Source organism: Rhipicephalus microplus, unplaced genomic scaffold, assembly GCF_043290135.1.
Source record: "Rhipicephalus microplus isolate Deutch F79 unplaced genomic scaffold, USDA_Rmic scaffold_19, whole genome shotgun sequence".
NCBI classification, from domain to species: domain Eukaryota; kingdom Metazoa; phylum Arthropoda; class Arachnida; order Ixodida; family Ixodidae; genus Rhipicephalus; species Rhipicephalus microplus.
In genome coordinates, this window is record NW_027464592.1 from 4045982 (window position 1) to 4065263 (window position 19282).

Genomic DNA, 19282 nt, shown 5'->3' on the forward strand with positions numbered 1-19282 from the left:
TGATTGACGTTGTGGAATATTGGCTCTGGGACAGTGCCAGTTAGAGTTGGTATGGAACCGTACGCTTGGCGATGAGGTCTATTTGGAGTTTGTTGTATTTTGTGCAATGTAAAGTAATTCGGCAGGGAGTGTGTTTGTGCTTGCCTAAAGAGTGCGATTGGTTTTCAGAGAGCTTCAGGCAGTTTACGAAGCTCCTGTCAGGCTATTTGGAGGGATTCCAGGTAGGCCCTTCATTCCTGATGGCATTCGGCGTGGTCCACTGTGGGCCGATAAGTTACAGGCCAACTCTGGGAAGTATGTGAACATAAAGGTACCGAAGCCTCAACATGGGGCTGGCAGTTGCCCTACTAACGTAGCCAGATTATGGTATCCATAAGTAGTGATCTAAACCAGTACATTTGGTGGGAGTTCGTTCTGGAAGAAGGATCGTAAGGCTGCCTGCCAGCTTGTCCTGACCGTGAGTTCTTGAGAGGCATGTTCATCCTGTGTGACGGCTTGCATTATGGCATTTCTGCTATTGGCATGGAAGGAATGTAGTTCCAAAAAGAAATGAGCCCTTTCTGCACTGGCCAGCCACTTATAGCAACTTATAGCCTGTGCTGACTTTTTGACCACTTTATCGCCATTCCGTATTGTTAATAATTGGAAATGGTACGGTATGTGTTGGTTTGTGCAGCATAAGAAACAGTGCACTTAGTGCTCTCATAGTTCGCAGTGTTTTTATTTAGAAAGGTTGTTTTGACGGTGCTGTCACCCAATTGGCCCTCTGCAGCCCTTCATGCATGCACAGGAATGCCTTGCCTGGCTCGAGCGCCTCATCTGGAAGGCCAGGCTCTTCCAGATGGCTTGCTATTCAGGGTAGTGTCGTGAACCTGTTCACCCTACAGGCAGCTCCACCTGCCCAGTCAGTGCCAAGACAGTCTTTCTCACCGTGAGCACATTTTGGGATTCCCACTGATTGAATGGAAAGGTGATCATAGAGCTGGCAGATACAAATTACGAAAGCACCACAGGACGCTCTTAATGAATCCATCAATGGCAACTCGTTGGCACGAGGTTGTGTAAGGCCCTGTCTACATAAAAGCTTTTTTCATGTATAGTGGGGGCGAGGTGTTGTATGGTTTGAGACATGCGCATTAGTCATCGGCAATGATGAGTGGCATGCTCTCCTCGACAGAATTCCTGCTGCAAGGAGTCTCTTCAGTGTTAGCTTAATTGCCGAGGAACACTGATAAAAAGCTTTTCACAAAGTCTTTTTTTTTTTTTTTTTGCAATCAGAGCTCAGGTATACGGCGAGCCACAGTCCTAATTTTTTGTGCAACATAGACTTTACTGATTTCGCTGCTTGTGTCAGTGTTTTAGAGTCTAGAGTTCGCAACCACAGTGTGATGTTAGCAATATTAAAGTTGCACATTGCTGTGTTCTTATATATGACCATGGCAGTGCATCTGCAGTCACGTTTTATTGTAGAAAAGCACGAAACTTGCCCAGTTTTGTGAAAGTAGCCCTATCATTGTGAATCTAGCCTAGTTTGCAAGCTGTTACATTAAGGGATTTGTGCCGGCTCTTTATCAGGCACACTTGTGAGCCATTGGGCTAGACTTCAGTAACTCTACAACCGTTGAACAGAATTTTATGAAAATGTGCACTTTCTTTAGTGTTATTGTTACATGTTGTGGGTTGAGGAACACGAACGTTTATTTACGCCAGGCCACACTCCGCCGGCAAACACCAACTGACCACATGCGTATCAAAAACAACTCAGAACCACTTCAACGCCGCCAGGTGGAGCGGCCACACATCACATGTTCGTAGCTGTCTTTCCTGTTGCCGCCAAACCTAGCGGCCACAGTCACACTACACAACACCCCTCCCCTCCAAGTTTGAACTCAGCAGTCAGCCAGGGCCAGTACGTAGTCTCTTGGATGGTGCGGGGTTCCCCGAGCACGCTGCGAGCGACGAAAGCACAGTGGTGGCACTAAAGGCTTGTCATTTGCCTCCACTGAAGGAGGAGGAGAAAAACTTTATTCAGAGGAGTTTGGAGCACGCAGGCTCCCGGGCCCCCGCACGACCCCTTTGCGCTCAAGCGTTCATTTGGTGGTGGTCCATGACGCTGGCAGCCCGGTCGGCCGCCATGGTCTGCTCAACCGGGTCCTCCGAGCGCAGTAGGTTCTCCCAATCCTCCCAAGTCTTTAGGTGCTCTAGGGCCCGCGGGGGAGGATCCGCCGGGCAGTGAGAAAGGATGTGTATAGCAGAAGCATGAGGTTCAGGGCAAAGGGTACAGGCTGAGGTGAGGAAAAGGGGGTGATAGTGCGATAGAATGAGAGAGGGAAGAGTGTGAGTTTGTAGCTGGCGCCAGAGGGTTGCCTGTCGGTTGCTCAGGGACTTGTGCGGTGGGGGATATAGCTGACGTGCTGCCCTATAGACCTGAGTCAGCTCGCTGAAAGTGTGCGCGCGGTCCTTCGTGAATCCCAGATCGGAGGCCGCGGGAGCCCGGTTTAAAGAACCTCGGGCTAAGAGGTTGGCGGCCTCGTTTCCAGGATTCCCGCAGTGCACGGGCACCCAAATCAACTCCACTTGACGGGGCGGGGTTGCAGCGGGCGAATCCAGTATGCAAAAAGCAGGGACGTGAACTCGGCCTCGTGCAAAATTTAAGATTGTGGTTTTGGAATCTGATAAGACGTACCGTGCTTCTGTGTTTACGATTGCTAAGGCAATGGCAGCTTCCTCTGCAGCGTCGGGGGACGTGTCTGGAGGGAGTGTGTGTGTACCTATGGGAGAGAGATTGTGATCCACCACGGCAGCGACCGCTTCATCACCCACGCAGGCTGCGTCTACCCATACGGCGTCTGGTTCGGCGCCGTAACATAGGTGTAGAGTTTTAGCGCGAGCTCTGCGACGTTTATTGTGGTGGTCGGGGTGCATGTTACGGGGAAGTGGTGTAATGAGGAGTTCGCGGTGCAGGGGTCTTGGTATGGGGAGTAATGTGGGATCATTGGCGGGTATCTGGATTCCAAGAGAATGTAGAATATGCCGACCAGTGTCGGTTTGTGTGAGACGAAGGTATTGTGCTTGGCGGTGCGCGTCTATAAGTTTCCCGATAGTGTTGTGAAGGCCTAACTTGAGAAGTCGATCGGTAGGTGTACTTATGGGAAGGTGGAGGGCTACTTTGTATGCCCGACGGATGAGGGCGTCCAATGTTTCAGTGTCGCGGCGAGAGAGTTGGAGGTAGGGGGTGCAGTAGAGCACACGGCTGAGTACAAAGGCATGAATAAGGCGACATAGGTCGCCCTCCTTCATGCCTCGGTAACGGCCTGAGACCCGGCGGATGAGGTGCGAGATTGCCCCTGCAACCTGCTTGAGTCTCCGGATTGTGTTTGTGTTCTTCCCATCACTCTAGATATGCATGCCCAGTATCCGGAGGGTGTCGACCTCTGGTACCGATCTGCCATCCAGTTCGATGACGATGGGTGGGGAGGGGGAGTTGCGGCTTTTGGGGCGGATGCAGAGCAGTCCGGACTTCTCTGGAGAAGAGGTTAGTCCTACGCTAACTGCATAATTTTGCGTTAGGTTGGCGGCTTTTTGGATGGTGTCCTGTATGTCACTGTCACTGCCATGGGTAGACCAGAGCGTGATGTCGTCTGCGTATAGGGTATGTTTCAGATAAGGAACAGTTGCCAATTGTCGAGCTAGGGGGATGAGGGTGATATTAAACAAGAAAGGTGAGAGGACGGACCCTTGAGGGGTGCCGACACTCTTTAGTGTGTATGTTGGGTGGGTGAGCGGGCCGAACTGAAGTTCGGCCGTGCGTGCTGCGAGAAAGGCCTGAATGTAAGTCTACGTACGTGTACCCACGTTCAGTGGAGAAAGTGCTGTCAGGATCGCATGATGCTCAACGCGATCAAAGGCTTTGGATAAGTCCAGAGCCAGCACTGCCTTTGTGTGGCCCGGAATGAGCGGGTCGAAGATGTCGTGAGTGATTTGTAGCATGGCATCATGAGTGGACAAATGGGGGCGAAAGCCAACCATGCTGTGAGGGTATAAGTCACGGTCTGTCATATGCTGTGAAAGCCTCGCCAGTACAACATGTTCGAAAAGCTTGCCCAAACACGAAGTTAATGAGATTGGGCGAAGGTTTTGGAGTGTAAGTGGTTTGTTGGGCTTCGGTATGAACATTACTTTCGCGTGACGCCAGGACTGGGGAAGCGTTCCTTCCTTCCAACACTGGTTGAAGTACTCCGTGATGCGAGTGATCGATTTGTCATCCAGGTTGCGGAGTGTTGTGTTGGTGATCAAGTCGGCTCCGGGTGCGGATTTAGTGTGGAGAGTCAACAGCGCGGCTCTGACCTCCGCCTCGGTTATATCTGTGTCGAGTTCGGCATTCGGTTGTCCTGTGTATGAGGGAAGAGAAGTTGGTATGCCGGGCGATGTGTAGGTGTCGTGGAGTGTATCCAAAAGATCATTGGGGTTGTCCATGTGTGCGTGTATAAGCCGGGTGACGTGGTGCTGGGTAGTGGTTTTCGTGTGCGATGGGTCGAGGAGGTGTCGGAGGAGATGCCACGCCCTTTTGGTGGTCAGTCTGCCAGCAATGTCGTCGCATACCTGCCCCCAATTGGAGCGGCACAGCTCCTCCGAATGTATTTGGATTTGGGATTGTAGAGTGGCTAAGCGTTTCTTTAGCGTCCTGTTATGTTTACCCCGTTTCCACCGCTCTAGAAGGCTGTGGTAGGCATCCCATAGGTGAGCGAGTCGGTTGTCTAGTGTTGGAGTGTCTGTGGTGGTTTCAATTAGTTGCGTGTGATGTTGAATGTCAGTCTGAAGAGATTCCACCCAGTCGTTGATGTCGGTTATGGGATTGTCTGCGCGGGTGGTACGCGCAGCACGAAGAGCGTCCCACTTAATGAGTTTGTGTGTCATGTATGTGTGCCGGGGTGGTTTGAATGGGACAGTGACTTGTATAATGTAGTGATCACTGCCCACTGTGTGCTGTGTTCTCGTCCATGTGACAGTACGGAGGGAGCGACTAAGCACCAGATCCGGACTAGTGTCCATACTGACACTGTTGCCTATGCGTGTAGGTGTCTGAAAGTTGTTGTGGACGGAGAGTTGGAGGTTCTGCATGAGCAGCCAAAGCCTGCGACCTCTATGTGTAGTTGTTTAGTATCCCCAGTCAGTATGTTGACTGTTGAGATCCCCGCCGATTAGCAAGGGATGTTTCCCCGCCAGTCGATGCAGCTCCTGGAAGAGGGAATCCAGCGAGGCCATCGGTTGGGATGGGGGGTGGTAAATGTTGGCAATAAATATGGAGGGGATGGTATGTGTGTGGTGGATAATTTCTGTTATTACACAGGGTGTGTCTGATGTGATGTAATGTGTCTTGTATGTGAGAGCACGGTGCACAAGGGTAGACGCTCTGGGTGCGTTTGTGGTGTCAGTGTGTGGAGCTGTAACTAGGAAGTGTGGCCTGTGTGGCAGTATCTTGGAGAAGGACTTGGGGCGTTGGGGAGAGAGTAGGAAGTAGAAGCTCCAGGGGCGCGCGCTTGCCCCGAAAGCCACGGCAGTTCCATGTTATGATATGAATGGAATTATTATTGGCCCGCACTGCCATAATGGAGCGTAGGGGGATGTATGAACGGTGTTAGACTCTCATTAATAGAGGTGTGGGGATCCGTGGCGGCACGTTGTTCTGTGAGGGAAAAGGGGGTGGCAAGCGGAGGGAGCTGTGTGAGGCGTGTCTCTAGAAGGCAAACCATCCTCTGGAGAATAGTTTGCATGCATTGTTCTATCCGTGCCTCTAATTTCGTAGTTATGTCACTGATAAGGGCGTTGAATTTACTTTCGATGCGACTTTCAAGTTCCTGGAGCTTCATGTCGAATTGGTCGGACAGATTTTTCAGCTTCGCGTTGATATCGATCGATCCGGAGGTGGGGGTTGGGGGATCAGTGCGTTGTTTTTTGGAGGGTGGAGGATGGGGAGGGATGTTAGCATGCGTTTGAGTAGTGGGTGGTGAAGGTATGAGAGAAGGGGTGGGAGGGGTTAGTGAGAGCCGTGTTACAGCTTTAAGGCGGCTTACCTCCTCCCGCAGGGCCCGGATCTCACCATCGTTGTTGTGGTTCGGAGTCTGCTGGACGGGGGCTGGCGGCGATTTTTGTGCTCGATCGGCCCAGGTGAGGTCCTGCTTGGGTTTGAGGCTCCGGTCACGGGAGGCGGAGCGCGATGCATTGCGCGATGGCTTCTGAGGGGCTGGTTGTTTCTTCTCCTGGGATCTGGACTGGTGTCCGGCCGCTAGTTGGGTCGTGTGTGGCGGCCGGCGGGCGTAGCGGTACTTGCATTCAACGTTCCTGGTGTGGTGCCCGTCCCAGCAGACGATGCATTTCGGTGGGCAGGTTGGAGGCTCTGTTGGAACATGCTGATCGCCGCAATTATGACATCTTCCGCTTGCTGGGGCCGGACAAACGTCTTGGCGGTGCCCGATGCGGCGGCAGTTGTAGCACGCTTCCACTTTCGGTCGATGGGGGAAACATGTGTGGATGCCCGCCCAAAAGCGGATAGCTTTGGGCAGAGGGCCGGTGGCCAGGGTGATGAGGAGGGATCGCTTTTTCCCAAATGGTCGAGCATCAATTATTGGGAGGTCCGCGCTGTAGGGGACAAGTCCCTCCAAAATTTCTCTGTGTGGCTCATCATTGTAGGCCATGTGAATAATGCACCGCACGGCATCGTCGGGAGGAGCGAGGTAGGCGGTGACATCTGTGCGGCTAGCGCCGAGAGAGATGGAAGTGAGCTCGGCATAAGCCCGCGCCCGAGCCTCCACAGGGGTGCTGAGTGTGAAGGTATTGTTGGTCGGATGTAGCCGCAACTGGTCTTTGGTGAGGGCTTCCTGCAGGGAAACTGCTGTCGTAGAGGAGATCGCTGTTACAAGCGTGCGAGGGGTCTGCTTGGTTACGTCCAAACCGCCGCGGGGTCGGACAACGACCTTGAAGTCTCCCCTCGGGAGTTGCGGGAGAGGCGCGCGTCGTAAATGGCGAGGAGGAGCTGGTGGAGGAGACGGCCTTGAAGGCGTCGGCGTCCCATCTTGCGATTCTCCAACGGTTCGGCGGTCGTCGCTGCCACTTATTTCCAATTGGCCGATCAAGCTTGCTGGGCGTTGGAGACAGTTGTCAGCCGTCGCAGGGCGGTATTTGTTTCGGAGACGTAGGACGGTCTCCCATTCCCCATTTCCGAGTTCGGTTGCGTCGATATCAGTGCCATCTACGCGGTATTCCATGGCTAGGCGAGCGGTGACCACACGGAGGCGAGGCCTGGCGTAGGCCTAGCTCCGACGGGCACACAAGAAAACAGCACGGATCGTGGTACTGATCCCGGCGGGCTAGCGACAGTCAGGTGAGATCAAAGTGGGCGGCTGACCATCCCGAATGCAAAGCGGGGGAAATCGAGAAGATCCGGTCGAAATATAGGGCTCTGGTGAAAGTTGAGGCAGGAGCGCATGTGCAGCGCGTCCGCTCGCAACGGCTCCCAAAACGGGACAGTCAGTGGAACGGTTCCGCCCTCTTGTGGGGGCACACTGCTAACCACAGGAGTCGGCTGCTCCCCCGGTGCGTCTGGCTCCACAGGGGCCGAACTCGAGCCCTCAGGGGCCACTGGGACAGAACTCGAGCCTTCAGGGGTAGACGTTGACATCGGTCGTCTTTCAGGCTGCGGTCTTTCCAGTTCTGCACCCGCCGTTTGGGTAGGCCCGACCGCCCGGCGACGGAGTTGGTCCACATGCCTGCGCAGTACTCGACCATCAGGGGCCGTGACCTCATAAGATATTGGTCCGGTTGCACGGGAGATCACTGCTGGAATCCACAGAGGCCCCTGAGCATAGTTACGTGCGAAGACAGGGTCTTCAGGCTGAAACGTGCGTGGTTTGGACGGGGAATCTGCCAACCGTGTGGACTTCTCTGGGGCCCGATCAGGGTGCAGGCGGTCCAACATCGTTGACAACTTGCGGCCCATCAGGAGCTCGGCCGGGGATCGCCCCGTAGTCGTGTGTGGGGTTACGTGCTGCTGCAGTGTGAAATCTGCCAGGCGCCGTGCTCACTTCCCCTGGATGATGCGAGATAGGCCTTCCTTGGTAGTTCGTACCATCCTTTCTGCCTGGCCATTCGTAGATGGGTGGAATGGTGCCGAAGTTACCTGGCGGATCAGATTGCTGTCCAGGAACTCTCGAAACTCTGTGGACTTAAACTGAGCTCCGTTGTCTGAGACAATGGTGTCTGGGAGACCATGCGTGGCAAACAGTTTCCGTAATGCACTGATTACTGTCTGTGACGTCATAGAGGATCTTGGGATGACCTCCAGCCACTTTGAATACGAATCCACGACGATTAAGAAGGTCTGCCCTTAAAAGGGACCGGCAAAATCCATATGGAGGCGGGACCATGGGTTCCGAGACGCCTCCCAAGGGTGGACGGGTGCTCGAGGCATCTCTGGCCGCGTCTCCTGACTAGAGGAGCAGCATCGGACCCATTCTTCGATGGCAGCATCCATGCCTGGCCACCACACATAGCTGCGGGCAAGTGCCTTCATCCGGGTAATACCAGGGTGCCCAGAATGCAGTGCTTCCAGCACCCGGAACCGCAGCTTTTGTGGAATCACCACACGGTCACTCCAGAGTAGGCAACCCTTGTGGGCAGTCACTTCGTGCTGCCTTGATGTGAAGGCAGAAAACTCTGGGCCCATGCTGCCCCTTGGCCACCCCTTCCAGACCCAGTTAAGAACACGTGAAAGGGTGCGATCTTTGGCAGAGTGGGTGGCAATGTCCGCTGCATGGAGGGGTGGTTCTGGCAGCGCATCCAGGAGCATGACAACCTCTGCGGGAGAGGGGTCATCGTGGCCCTGGTGCTGTAAGGGCAGTCTGCTGAGGCCGTCCGCATGGCCCAAGTGCCTCCCAGCCCGGTGGAGGAGCGTATGTTGGTATCCATTCAGGAAGATAGACCAGCGCAGCATCCGCGGAGACACCATTTGTGGTGTCTGGCGGTCAGACGTGAACAACCCGAGCAGTGGCTTGTGGTCCGTCTGGATCTGAAAAGGCCGGCCAAACAGGTAGTCGTGAAACTTTTTCACGCCTGCAACCACGGCAAGTGCCTCCTTATCGATCTGTGCATAGTTTCGCTCTGCACTCGACAGGGTCCTTGAATAAAAGGCGACCGGTGCTTCTGTGCCGCCGGGCAATCGGTGGCTCAACACAGCTCCTATTCCGTATGGGGACGCATCACAGGCAAGGATGAGAGGTTGCTTCTCATCATAATGCGTCAAGACTTGATTGGATGCCAAGAGTTCTTTCACGCTTTCAAACGCTTTTTGTTGTGTTTGGCCCCACACAAAGGTGGCCTTCTTGTCCAAAAGTCGGTGTAGTGGTTCCGCAACAGTGGCCTTGTGTGGCAAGAACGCATGATAGAAGTTCACCAGTCCCAGGAATGCCTGGAGTTCGGTCTTGTTTGACGGGCGAGGTGCACCAAGAATGGCCTGTGTTTTTTCTGGGGTCGGATGGATGCCCTCGGCGTCTATTCGAAACCCCAAGAACTCGACTTGGGCGACACCCAGCTGGCACTTCTCTCTTTTTACCTTCAGCCCAGCATCCTGGAAACGGCGAAGGACCTCGCGAAGGCGAGAGAGCAATTCTTGACCTGACGCCCCTGCAATTAGCACATCATCAAAATGTGGGATTACACCTGGTATTCCACGTAGGAGGGTTTCCATTAGATTTTGGAAGATGCCGGGTGCGACACTGACACCAAACTGCAATCGGCGTACCCTGAACGCCCCACGATGTGTTTGCTGCTGCAGACTCATTGGTGACAGGCAGCTGCTGGGAAGCCTGGGCCAAGTCGAGCTTTGCAGAAATGGTTCCGCCTGAGAGAGAAGCCAATACGTGGCTGACCACCGGCACCGGATATGCATGCTGCTGGAGGGCCTTGTTAATGGTACACTTGTAGTCTGCACAGATGCGGATGTCTCCATTTCCCTTCAATGGTGTGACAATAGGGGTTTCCCACTCCGCGCAGTCCACTGGCTCCAGAACACCCTGCTGTAGCAGCTTGTCCAGCTCGGCATCGATCTTTTGGCGCAGTGCAAAGGGCACCCTCCTTGCCTTTAGGCGGACTGGCACCACCTCCGGGTTCAAGGCCAACTTCACAGGTGGTCCCTTGTAGCACCCCAGTCCCCCGTCAAAGACAACAGCAAACTCCTCAAACAGCTTGTCAAATGCCGTGGCCAGTTCGTCCATGCGATACACTCCGGTGACCTTAATTCCTAATGCTGGAAACCAGTCTAGTCCAAGGAGGCTTTGACGCTGCCCTTTGACAATGACAAGTTTCAGTGGGCCAGCAAAACCCCTGAATTTTACTGTAACTGTGGCCATCCCTTGCACTGCTATGCAGTTTCCCTGATAGTCCTTCATAACGACGCCGAGTTGCTTCAACTTAGGGATGCACCCATTCGGGAAGATTTGCCTGGCCGTAGCCTCGGAGATGAGCGAAAACGTGGATCCCGAGTCCACCTCCATCTCGCATTCCACACCTTCGATTTCGACAGCAACGTGAATCTTCTTTGTCCCGGGCTGGGGCACATCGTGGATGGCGGTCTCCGTGAGGTTGTCGCAGTACGAGGTACTCGCACGCGGAGTGGTCCGCGAATTGTCCGTCCTGCCGTTTGTCTCAAAATTTTCACGGCGGTCCCGCTTTCGTTGAGACCGGCAGACCTTGGCTATGTGCCCTGTTTTTCCGCAACCTCGGCATTGGGCATCACGGAAATGACACAACCGGCGCTCGTGCGGCCCCCCACAACCGGCACAAGATCCGCCCCCCAGTCCTGCGTCCCTGCGTTGACTGGTGTCTGCACGTAACTGACGAACACATTCCTCGAGGCCGTCCTGGTCCTCTCCACAGTCGGCGACCGTTCCCTGGTGCACTGGCTCGGTACGCGGCGCGGTTGCATTTAGTCGCGACTGGCTGGCCTCACGGTCGATGGCCTCAGCGGCGGTAGCTTCCTCGACGGCGCAGGCGAGCGACACTTCTTTTTTCGCCAAAATGCGCCGTTTAGCTTTATCGTTCCTCAGGCCAAAAACGAAATGGTCTCGGAGTGCCTTATCAAGGTCAACGAAGTTGCAGTGCTGTGCAGTCGTTCGCAGAGCCGCGAGGTATGCAGCGACGGACTCACCGGTTGCTTGCTCTCTGCGATGGAACTCGTATCGCCGCGCCAATTCCGGTGGTTTCGGCGAAAGATGATTTCGAAGTGCAGCGATGATGTCCTCGTACGGCGTATCTTTCAGCTGGTCCGGCGCGACGAGGGCCTTGGCCAACTGGAACGTCGCGGCCCCGCAACGGCTGAGAAACGTCGACCTTTTCTTTCCAGCGTCCGCAATGCCCTGCGCCTCCAGGAAGAATTCGAACCGCTGAGCATAGTCTTCCCACTCGTCCGGCTGTGACAAGTTGAATTGCTCGAGGGAGCCATTGCTGGAGGCCTCCCGTTGTCCGGGGTTCCGCCCGTCCTCCATTGCCGCGCTGGACATCATGCCGACCAATCCCATCCTCGTCGCCAGTGTTACATGTTGTGGGTTGAGGAATACGAACGTTTATTTACGCCAGGCCACACTCCGCCGGCAAACACCAACTGACCACATGCGTATCAAAAACAACTCGGAACCACTTCAACGCCGCCAGGTGGAGCGGCCACACATCACATGTTCGTAGCTGTCTTTCCTGTTGCCGCCAAACCTAGCGGCCACAGTCACACTACACAACAGTTATTGTATGAACATACTCCAAAAGCTTTATAAAGATATCTTAGCAAATAAAAAAATCACCGCATATCCAAGGAGTGAATGATGAGTGGGGTGAAGTACTGGAGGGTTTCTTCGCTAAACCATGAACCATCCGCCAATATCGCCCACTACATCATAAAAGACGTGATAAACACTGTATATGTTTATACAAATAATTTTAATATTTGTAAGTGGTAGCTATATGTCGCTTTTGTTCCGCCTTCATTATAACGGCTTCATGGTTGATGAAGTGGTCGATTGGTGATCTTTGCAAGTACGAAGTACTGGGCAGTTTGCAAAGGTGGAACTATAGGCGGTAAGGTACATACAAGGGATGGACAGATCCACGCCTTAGGGAGCTTAGCTCGTAGAAGTTAGGTATCCCGGGTAGCCTCCCATTTAAGTAGATCGATTCTCACGAGAGGACTGCCATCGCAATGAAGTCATTTGCACTCTGCATCAGCAGTGGGCAGCTGACACAATCCTTGCTTTCAAATCGAAAAACATTCAGCATTTTTATGTCGATGCTGTTTTAGTCTGTGTGGTAGGAACTTATCTACTATGGTAGCCATGCTAGCATAATTGTGCTAAACTTGCTCCTTCCAGAAAATGTTACGTCTGTACTTTTCTAAAGCTGGTCATTTGCCTGGGCCGGACCTTAAACTTGGTATCTATTATCGCTAAGTAAACCCAGTGCAAGAGAGAGAGCCTGTTTATAAAGAGCAAAATTCTGCCATTGCACTTTCACTTGCTCAAGCGGAGTTAAGCAGAAAAAGAAAAATGTGCACATTCATTTCCCACAGCATAGCCTCGGTGAACGCTCGAGCCGCCAAGGCTCCAGCGGTGGGCCTTAGCTGCTCGAGCGGTGGGGAGAAGAGCAGGGGCAAGAGGAGGCGCCTCGAGAGCCCCCCCGAGCAAGCCAAGCCCGCCGAGGATCCCGAGGCAGCCATTCCTGGCCAGCGTCGCAGCCAGGGACCACCTCATGGTGAGAGGACATCTTTCGTATAACATTCGTTCTGGTCAACCATGTTCCTAGCGATGACCGGCTGAAATGTTTTCCACTGCAAGTAATCAGAATGGCTGCTCGCTTTTGAGGAACACTGAAGCACGTTTTGAATTTAAATAAATGAGCTTTTGCTCTGATGTCATCCAATTTCGTGCTCTAAAAACTTGTCAAGCTTTTTCAGAACTAGTGCAAGCAGCTGTATTTTGGTTAGAAATCGCAGCAAGCGTCTCGTACGGTGATGCAAATATTTCTGCTGTAATGGTTGGTTGAAGCTTCTGGACAATTACCACCTGCAGAGTTTCACATGCCATCAGGACCCAGGTGAAACTTTCCTGCTGATTGGCTATTGCTGCCAGCAGTGCTGGTCTATTAGCACATTCCCAGGAGGTAATGGAACCAGCAGGGGATGAAACCAGTAGCTGGTGATGGCAGCGGGTGTTGAAACCAGCAGCTGATAGAACCAGCAGCTGATGGAACCAGTAGCTGGTGGTTCCAGCAGGTGTTGAAACCAGCAGCTGATAAAACCAGTAGCTGATGGAACCAATAGCTGGTGGTTCCAGCGCAGTTTTGCAGGCTGTCGGCCAACTTGTAACTCGCCGACATGCAGCACATTTCCAAGCAACAAAGCAGGCAATAAGCCTAATTCGAGCTGCATATTGTCAGCTGCAGGCTTTATTGCAGCTTGAACCAGCTGAAATACGGCCTGTTTCTAACTGAAAGTTAGTCCCTTCACAGCTGAACAATCGTCACATTCCAATTTCGTAATACTTAGTAATATTGTGAGGAACCGGTATAATTCGGCCAGGCTCGAGCTAAATCACGCTGGTGATGATATTTTTAGATTATGTGCAGGTGATGATGATTACAAAGAGAATAAAGAGTCATTCGCTTGTTGCGCTCACACTAATTCCCCCGCGCAGTGAAAGCGGCTGCCTGGTCGCTTGACAGTATTATGAAATGCATCGCGCATAAGGCTTTAAACGAGATACGTGCACTATCTCTGTTCCTCGGCAACGATGATCAGGACTGGCGCTAAGAGGAGAAACGCGGTAATTTACAGGAGATGTCTGTTCGACCACCGTGTATGGCCCAATGAAGCGACTGATGAATTTGTCGCATAGGCCGGGGACGCGTAGTGGAGTCCATAGAAGAACCAGGGGAAAAACTCGCAACACGGCAAGACGAGTCGTAGCGAGATTTTCGAGTGTCTTAAGAGAGGCCGGTGTTAACACGGGCCTGGTGACGGCAGTGTGCGAGACGAGATAGGAATTCTTCAGAGAAAGGAGCCGTCGAAGGAGCAGGGGCCGAAAGGAAAGAGACATCCAGAGTGAAACTCGGCGAGCGACCATGGACGAGAAAAAATGGAGAAAAGCCGGTAGTGCGTTGAGCAGCCGTATTATAGGCGAATGTCGCGAAGGGTAGAATTGCATCCGACTTCGTGTGGTTGGGGTGAATGTACATGGCGATCAAGACCGATAGGGTCCGATGAAACCGTTCAGTCAATCCGTTGGTCCTCGGGTGGTAGCTAGAAGTGGTCTTGTAAACAGTGTTCGAGGCACGCAAAACTTGCTCGACAATGGAAGATAGGAAGACTTTGCCACGATCACTGAGGAGAATCACTGAGGAGAAAGATGTGGCGAAAAAAGAAATCGGCGATCTCAGTGGCAGTCCCAGATGGTATAGAAGCTGTTTCTGCGTAGCGGGTAAGGTGGTCGACTGCCGTGACAATCCAGCGATTCCCATTGGATGATATCAGAAGAGGGCCATACAAGTAGATTCCAACGACTTCAAAAGGTGAGGCAGGACAAGGAAGAGGTTGCATTAAGCCAGCCGGAGCAGTCAGTTGTCGGTCGTTTTCGCCGTTAGCAATGGACACAGGAGGCGACGTACTTAGTGACGGCTGAAGAGAGGCCAGGCCAAAAACGACTTCAAATTTTGTCGTAAGTCTTGTGGTAGCCTAGATGAGCAGCGGTTGGAACATCATGAAAGGCTTCCAGAACTTCACGTTGCAGAGAACGTGGGATGATGGGTACCCACTTGTTGCCACACGTTGCAGAGAACGTGGGATGACTGGTACCCACTTGTTGCCAGTTGCCATCGATGTGGTAAATGTAGCGACATAAACAATTTAAGCTTGTCGGTGATGCTTTAAGTTGTCGACGGAGTCTGGCGTTTGGAGGAGTAGTAGAGCCGGTCAAGCGGTCAACAATGGTGCGGCAGTATGGGTCGACACGTTGTTGTGAAACAAGGACGGATAGGGTGGCAGGTGAACTTAGCGCTGCGATTGGAGGTGCTGTCGTTTTCGAGTATCGATGGTGAATTGCTTCCGCTGGGCAAAGGACAGCGCGATAGAGCATCAGCATCGGGATGCTTCTTCCCACATCTGTAGGCGACATCGAAATCATACTCCTGCAAGCGAAGGGCCCAGCGACCAAGGCGACCCGATAAGTTTTCCAGCGATGAAAGCCAGCATAGGGCGTTATGGTCGGTCACTACGGTAAAATGACGGCCGTGAAGATGTGGTCGGAATCTTTGCACTGCCCAAACAGCAAGGCACTCCTGCTCGGTGATAGTGTAGTTCTTTTCTGGAGCGGTAAGAGCACGACTTGCGTAAGCAACGACAGTTCGCGTGAGTTTTTGTCACGCTGCAAGAGTACCTCACCGAGACCATGACTACTTGCGTCGGTGTGTAGGATGGTGGGTGCGGTGTAATAGAAGTGGCACAGTACCGGATCCGACGTGAGGGCTTGCTTCAATGCCGTGAAAGCGCTTTCGCAGTCTTCGGACCAAATGAAGGAGACGTTCTTTGCGAGGAGTTGATGAAGCGGAGACGCAAGTTCCGCAAAACCACGTATGAAGCGCCGGAAGTAAGAAGATAACCCAAGAAAGCTGCACAGGTCCTTTTGACGTAGTGGACGAGGAAAATCGGCCCGACCCCGAGAAGCTTGCCGCTGTCCTCGAATTCCTTCTTTGCTGACAAGGTGGCCGAGAACTTTGATTGTCTTGCTAGCAAAGGTACATTTCTTGGTGTTAAGGGGAAATGCTACCCGAAAAACGATTTTCTTTAATAAGAGTCTGAATTTAACACAAATTGGCATGCTAATAGAGTTTTTTCTCCTCTTTTCAAATATGTCATTTATTTTCATGTAGATTGCTCGGTTTTCTTTCTGCAGGTCAGATACTGCAAAATATGGCCATTGTTATGCAACAATTCTGACCTATAAAAATTTGAGATAAAGCATGCAGATATAGCTGAATATGATCCTTTGGAACTGTAGAGTGCAAAAAACTATATTAATTTTGTGTGTAAAAAGGTAAAATACAATAATAATACAGAAAAATTTACTATGGCTCTAGTTGCAAAGGGCTTTTAATGTTACGTATTTTTTTAAAAACATAATCAAGCAGCACTGACAATCTGAATGGATACTTGCACTCTATGGGCCTTCATCATGCTATGTGCAAAATTTCATAGAGATATGTCAATTCTAAAGATACGAAGTAGCGTGTATAAGAAGCACAGATCACGCAAAACTGCAAAAGGAGAAAAACGCATTTGAAAGTTTGAAACCTTTTTTTTTTATCACAGAGTTGTTAGAAATGCATAATCTTTGGCCATAATGTTCAACAGAACTTTGAAAAGCACTGCAAGTTACTAGAACTCTCCTGCAGCATAGGTTGTGCCCTCACGGTCCTTGCGAGCACTTTCTTCTAGCCGTGCCCTTTTCACTCCACGACGACAGTGGGCCCTTGCTTCTGCTGTCAGACGCTCGGACAATCTCTTGATGCGCCTCGCATCGCGGGAATCACTGAAAGTAACTAGATCTCTAGATGGCAGTATGTTGAGCTCTTCCAGGATGTGCTCGAAAGTAGCATGACCCTTGTTGAACCACAGGATTGCCATAGCTGCGGCAGTCTCGACAACCGTTCGGGAGACAAACTTAGTCTTGGGGGCAAAGTAGCCAAATTTTGCTGTTCAGGGATTCCGATGCGTTCTGGGTTTTCCCTTTGATGCATCGAGCAAGGAGCTTCTCATCCGTTAGCCGCTTATAAATGGGCAAAACAGCCAATCCCTGTGCTTTTGTCAGGAGAGGTGTGTGACGTGGTGCAGGTTCACCAAGTGCTTCAGCGCGTTGATGTTTGCACCACGATTCTGTTTCTGCAGGGCAAAACTTGTGGCTGCCAGCATTGTCAGTAGAGCATGAGTGGAAGTACGAAGCCCATACTGTAGTGTACATATCCCGTACACTCCCCCTGTTGCTTGTTAATGGCAATCTGATAGTATGTTTGGAGCTTCTGAATGGCTGGCTCTTTCATTTTCTGCCCTCGTGGTAATGGCACATGCAGCTTCCGTAGCCGGTGCCAAGTCTCTTGGCCACATGATTAGTGCAGTCTTCTTTTTCTATATTGACAGCACCATAGACTTTTGACTCTGCAACTGCACTATATGCTTTGCTGTCACTGTCACTCGGGAATGTCATGAAATTCAGTGGAGTGTCATAAGTCAATGTTCTCTGCCAAATGCGCATTGCAGCCTCCGTTTCCATGGCATGGGAGGAACAGTCTGCATTTTTTTTCACAGACTGGGCCATGGAATCGCCTGCCACACTTCCTCGTCTGGGCCCATATCCTTGTGCCTACTGCATTTCAGGCAGTAATTTGATATGACCTCGAAGTCTAAGCAGAGGCCAGTATCTAAGGAGATAACTGTGCCAATCCCGTTGTGGCTTTTGTGGCCCCTCTTCTGCGAAGTGCCGTCGAACATAACAGCCACATCAGTTTCGCCTGCTACTTCTTTCGTCAACTCTCTGGATCGGCGCAAGTTTTCACTCACAGCTGTCATGGCAGCGGTGTGCACCTTCTTTGGTATCGAAAAAAATCCTCGGTGGTGCATTGGCTTTGGGAGTCCAATAATGGAGCAAAATCTCGACAATTGCTCATGCCCAATGCCGACAGCACGTGCAGCCACCACCGCCTTCACATTTACAGCAAAACTATCTCGGGAGCTCCCACTGTTGTACCGTTGGCTCACTGGGCTGCTGCCGTCCGCCGTAACACGCAGTGACGTATAGGAGCACGAAAGAACAGTTGCTGAGCATTCGCTGTTTTCGCAATGAAGTTCGAGGAGCGACGAAAGTCCCTTGCCCTTTTCTGCCGGCTCCCGAACGGCAAGTTTTTGAATACCGCAAGCAGGGCATGCCGCACCTGCCACAAGTGCTGTCAGCAAGAGGGTGTCGCACGAAACTGTCGTTGCACAAACCTCATCGCGCTGTCTTTCGTCTTTTTCGAAGAAGCCGAGCTTCTGACGAAAGAAAGCGCAGCGTCAATCCCTTCATCGCAGCCACTGTCGCTCGCGCACTCGTCGATGCCGCCGTCAGGCCTAGCACACGTAGGCGCGTTCTCGTTCGTCGCCGACGTTCGGGGCGCTTTACGCCACCTTCCCTTGAACTTGTGCCTCGTTCGAAACTTCTGCGATCTCGCGTTGCACTTTTTCGGGCTTGTCATCGCGGAAATATGCGTAGACGCGCAGAAAAGCAGGCGGACCAAATGCCGATGGCCGCCACCAACACAGCTGACAACGACTCGGTAGCCAATGGCGATGCGGCTTAGGGTGCCGCGCGTTTCAAACCGCTCAAACCACGTAATAAAAAGGCCTCGGTTTTTTTTTTTTTTTGCCCACGTACGAAACTGGCGGTCGTCGGAGCTCTACGAAGAAGGCCGGACGCAACTTTCCCAAGTGATCGCGATGGCGGGCGGCACTGCGACGGGGAGCAGCGCGCAGTCAAAGATGGCCAATATCGGCGCAAATTCACGAAATTTCGAGCCACCGCGATGCCTTCATACACATTTTTTTGTATTTTGCGGTTCGAATTTAATTTTGAAATTTTCAGATGAAAGAAGGGTTGAAGATTACAATGCAATAAAACTCGGATATACGAAAAATTTTGCTAAACGCGATTTTTCGACTCGCATCTCCCCTTAAGAGTAGATGACGTGTTCCATGATCTTGGAGCATATGCTGGCGAGGAGAATGGGACGGTAGTTTCCAGGGGAAGACCGGTCACCTATTTTGAAGACTGGAATGACCTTCCCTGTCCTCCAATCATGTGGCACTGTACCTGTGTCAAGTGAGTGCTGAAAGATAATACAAAGAATCGCACTGCACGCATATTTTGTACTTTTAGTGCTTTCGCGTTGATTCCATCAATACCGCAGGATGAAGAACACTTCAGGGAGTCAATGACCTTGACAATGCCCTCTGCATGTTTTTCTGCCACAGATAAGCTTGTCATAACGGAGCTTAAACGGGGAGTGCTGTGTTTTTCCAAATTCGATGAGGCGCCTTCTGGCTACACGAATTTCCGGGGCAAAGTCTTCACTGATGCCGTAATCTGTGCCTTTCAGTTTACTGCTAGACGAAAGGAGTGCTTCTTTATCCTTGAAGTGGGCAAATTTTACTATTATCGGTCGC

At 52.0% G+C, this 19282-nt stretch overlaps 1 protein-coding gene across 1 annotated transcript in view; it reads left to right on the forward strand.

Moving 5' to 3' along the window:
- LOC142785203 (uncharacterized) overlaps window positions 1-19282 on the forward strand; it is a 103500-nt gene that overhangs the window by 83450 nt on the left and 768 nt on the right. Inside the window, exon 6 of the mRNA XM_075883652.1 lies at window positions 12608-12789. Coding sequence (XP_075739767.1) covers window positions 12608-12789 — 182 coding nt within the window. The remainder of the gene's footprint in view (window positions 1-12607; window positions 12790-19282) is intronic.